The sequence below is a fragment of the Pseudozyma flocculosa genome (genome assembly GCF_000417875.1).
Source record: "Pseudozyma flocculosa PF-1 unplaced genomic scaffold scaffold00020, whole genome shotgun sequence".
Taxonomy (NCBI): domain Eukaryota; kingdom Fungi; phylum Basidiomycota; class Ustilaginomycetes; order Ustilaginales; family Ustilaginaceae; genus Pseudozyma; species Pseudozyma flocculosa.
The window spans coordinates 459,259-463,549 of record NW_006920888.1 but is presented as its reverse complement, the minus strand read 5'-3'; the positions used below and the strand labels follow the sequence as shown (position 1 = coordinate 463,549).

The 4,291-nt window shown below is 66.9% G+C and overlaps 1 protein-coding gene across 1 annotated transcript in view; it reads left to right on the top strand.

Annotated features, from left to right (window-relative positions):
• The window catches only part of PFL1_05585 (uncharacterized protein), a gene marked incomplete at both ends in the record, with an annotated part of 4,918 nt that extends 899 nt beyond the window's left edge, over nt 1–4,019 (top strand). Inside the window, one exon of the mRNA XM_007883120.1 lies at nt 41–4,019. Within this exon, the coding sequence (XP_007881311.1) occupies nt 41–4,019 (3,979 nt within the window). The remainder of the gene's footprint in view (nt 1–40) is intronic.
• Nucleotides 4,020–4,291: the final 272 nt, after the last annotated feature.

The window sequence follows — 4,291 nt, the reverse complement described above, 5'->3', positions numbered from 1 at the left end:
CGCCGATGGAGCCGCCGGTGGACGCGCCCGGCGGTGGCAGCGCGCCCGGCCCAGACGGCCAGGTGCAGGACGGCCAGGAGCGGCAGTTGCTGTCGACCCACGCCCTCGGCCGGCGTGCCACCAGCGGCCTCAGCGCCGACGACCACGAGTTTGAGCACACGGCCGACGGCCGCGTCATCCACCGCGGCAAGGTGCTCTCGGCCGACGAGGAGCATGCCTACTTCGCGCGCAAGAAGCCTCGCTGGAAGCCCAAGATGTGGGAGGACCTGGCCGTCGGCGACTTTGTCATCCTGCGCAACAACGACCCCATCCCTGCCGACATTGTCATCTGCGCCACGAGCGAAGAGGAGGATACGTGCTTCATCGAGACCAAGAACCTCGACGGCGAGACCAACCTCAAGGCGCGCCACGCGGTGCCGGAGCTGTCGCACCTGCGCGACCCGCAGACGTGCGCGGCGGCGTCGTTCAAGGTGCACTCGGAGCCGCAGTCGACCAACATGTACCGGCTCAACGGCAGCGTCGAGCTGAGCGACACGTTTGACAAGAACGGCAAGCCGCTCCAGTGCCCCATCACGCTCAACGAGGTGCTGCTGCGCGGCTGCAACCTGCGCAACACCAAGTGGGTCGTCGGCATCGTCCTCATGACGGGCGTCGACTCCAAGATTGTCGCCAACTCGGGCGTGACGCCGAGCAAGCGCTCCAAGGTCGAGAAGCAGATGAACCCGATGGTCTACTTCAACCTGGGCATCCTCGCCCTCATGGCCGTCGTGTGCGCCATCGCCGACTGGTGGCTCGAGGACTACTACTTTGACCGCAGCGCCTACTGGGAGTACCTGGCCGTCTACAGCGACGACAACCCGCGCATCAACGGCCTGGTGGCGTTCGCCAACTCGCTCATCACCTTCCAGAACATTGTGCCCATCTCGCTCTACATCTCGATCGAGGCGGTCCGCACCATCCAGGCCTACTTTATCTACGACGACTACGACATCTGGTACGAGAAGCGCAACCGCCGCACCACGGCCAAGTCCTGGAACCTCTCCGACGACCTGGGCCAGATCGAGTACATCTTCTCCGACAAGACCGGCACGCTCACCCAGAACATGATGATCTTCCGCGAGTGCGCCGTCGGCGGCATCGTCTACCACGGCGACCGGTCCGTCGACCGCATGGAGGAGGAGGAGGCTGCTGCTGCCAACAGCGCCGCCGCCGCCGCCAACGGGGCCGGTGGCGGTCCCGGCAGCGCCGACGAGACGGCCGCATCCTTCGAAAAGGCCGGCTTTGCCAGCAACCCGGACACGGACCACACCAGCTCGACGTCATCGCACGACGGCCGGCACCCCAGCGAGGGGGCCAAGGGCGACAACGGCGGCGGCGGCGCCAACGTCGACAGCGGAGCAAGGCGGACCGTGCGCCCGAGCAACGCCGATGTGCCCGCCTTCCGCGACAGCCGGCTGAGCGAGGACCTCTCGGACCGGGACGGGCAGCAGGGTGTGCTGCTGGGCCGCTTCTTCCGCTGCCTCGGCCTCTGCCACACGGTGCTGGTCGAGGAGCACGGCGGCAACGTGATCGAGTACCAGGCGCAGAGCCCCGACGAGCAGGCGCTCGTCCAGGCGGCCGCCGACGTCGGCTACGTCTTCTGCGGCAAGGACCGGAGCACGCTCAAGCTGCAGGTGCCGGACAGCAGCGAGCTGGAGCGGTACGAGCTGCTGACGGTCAACGAGTTCAGCTCGGCGCGCAAGCGGATGAGCGTCATCCTGCGCCGCCACTCGGACGGCCAGCTGCTCCTCTTTGCCAAGGGCGCCGACAGCATCATGTTTGAGCGCAGCGCCGCGGGCCAGGACGACGTCAAGGCCGGGACCGACGAGGCGCTCGAGGAGTTCGCCAACAAGGGCCTGCGCACGCTCTGCCTCGGCTACCGCGAGCTCGACGCCGCCTACTACGACGACTGGGCGCACCGCTTCCACGAGGCCACGGTGGCGCTCGAGGACCGCGAGGAGGCCATGGAGGCGCTGGCGAGCGAGATCGAGAGCGAGCTGGTGCTGCTGGGCGCCACGGCCATCGAGGACAAGCTGCAGGACGGCGTGCCGGAGACCATCGCCGACCTCAAGCGCGCCGGCATCAACGTCTGGGTGGCCACGGGCGACAAGCTCGAGACGGCCATCGCCATCGGCTACAGCACCCAGCTGCTGACGCGCGACATGAACCTCGTCGTCGTGCGCGGCGGCGAGTACGGCCAGCCCAACTCGGCCTACGAGCAGCTGCGCAAGGCTGTGGTGCGCTTCTTTGGCGGACGCGAGGTGCTGCTGAGCATGGAGCACCAGCCGCCGGACGCCGAGTCGCAGGCCGGCAGCCGCCGCTCGTCGTTCATGTCGCGCCGGCCCTCGTTCCACCGCAACCGCCGCAGCAGCGTCAGCCAGGCGTCGCTGGTCGGCGAGGACAACGGCCAGCGGCCCGGCGGCTACGCGCTCGTCATCGACGGCACCGCGCTCGGCCACGCGCTGAGCGAGGAGTTTAGCAAGGACCTGCTGCTCAAGATCTCGACCCAGTGCCGCGCCGTCATCTGCTGCCGCGTGTCGCCGCTGCAAAAGGCGCTCATCGTCCGCCTCATCAAGGACGGCCTGGGCGTCATGACGCTCGCCATCGGCGACGGCGCCAACGACGTCTCGATGATCCAGGCGGCCCACGTCGGCATCGGCATCGCCGGCGAAGAGGGCCTCCAGGCGGTCAACTCGTCCGACTACGCCATCGCCCAGTTCCGCTTCCTCAAGCGCCTCGTCCTCGTCCACGGCCACTGGTCCTACTGGCGCAACTCGGTCATGATCAAGAACTTCTTCTACAAGGAGTTTATCCAGATCGGCTACCTCTTCTGGTTCCAGATCTACTGCGCGTGGTCGACGACCCAGGCCATCGACTACATCTACCTTCTCTTCTGGAACGCCGTGTGGACCGTCGCCGCCGTCATCTTTGTCGGCATCTTCGAGCGCGACGTCAACGACAAGGTGCTGATGCAGGTGCCCGAGCTCTACCGGCGCGGCCGCGAGGGGCGCTACTTTGGCCTCGTCCCCTTCCTCGTATACGTCGCCGAGGGCGTCTACCAGTCGGTGGTGCTCTACTTTTTCGTCGCCTACGCCTACGACATGACGACGTCGCGCAGCGACGGCTACGACGTCGACCTCTACGAGTGGTCGGCCACGATGCTGGTGGCGTCCGTCTTTATCGCCAACCTCTTCACCGGGCTCGACGTGCGCGCCTGGACGTGGTTCATGGCCATCGGCATCTTTTTCGGGCCCGTCGTCATCGCCATCTTCGTGCCCATCTACAACGCCTTCAAGCCGAGCGTGTTTGTCACGCCGTCGTACGGCAACAATCACTACAACTACCGCTCGATCCAGTACTACGCGCTGTGCATCTTCTGCACCGTCCTGTGCCTCATGCCGCGCTTCATCTGGAAGCACCTGCGCCAGTTCTACTACCCGACCGACATCGACATCCTGCGCTACGTCGACGAGCAGGACCCGCACCACGACTTTTACAACGACCCCGCCATCATCGATCGCACCAAGGAAGACGTGGGCTCGTACGACGGCCACCCGCCCGCGCCACCGCCCGGCGCCGCGGCGGGCCCGGCGGCGACACGGCGCTCGGCGGACGGCATACCGATGCACGCGCTGCAGCAGACGGCCAGCCGGGCCAGCAGCACGCACTACGACATGCTCACGGGCCTCGACCGGCCCAACCGCGGCTACACCTTCTCGTCGGACGAGCCGAGCCGCAGCGCCGGCGACGGCAGCGGCGGTCGCAGCAACAGCCGGCGTCGGCGGCTGTCGGTCAAGAGGCTCCTGCCGGGGCCGATCCAGCGGACGCTGCGCAAGCGCGACGATCGGCGGCGGCTGACGGCCATCGAGCAGGAGGACGACGCCCGCGACGACGCCGACGATGACGACGAGCCGGCGGCGGGAGGAGGTTCCGTGACGCCAGGCGAGCCACAACAGCAGCAGCGGCAGCAGCAGCACTGAACGTACAGGCTGCTCCGCTTTGGTCCATCCTTGCCGGAGCAACGACCCTCGAGACGACGGTACATTTCTGCCTATTCCCTTTGGCCCTCAGGACGATCCCGCAACCCACCCTGTGACGCCCGACGCCCCTTCCTGCTACGGTACCCCCGCGCCCTCTGCAAAAGGATTGTTTGATATCCCCCGCCGCCCCCGTGGCGCTGCCTCCTAATCTCTTCCCCTTCTTATCCACGCACGCCCTCGTCGTCTGCATATCATATCTCCATCTCCCCCTT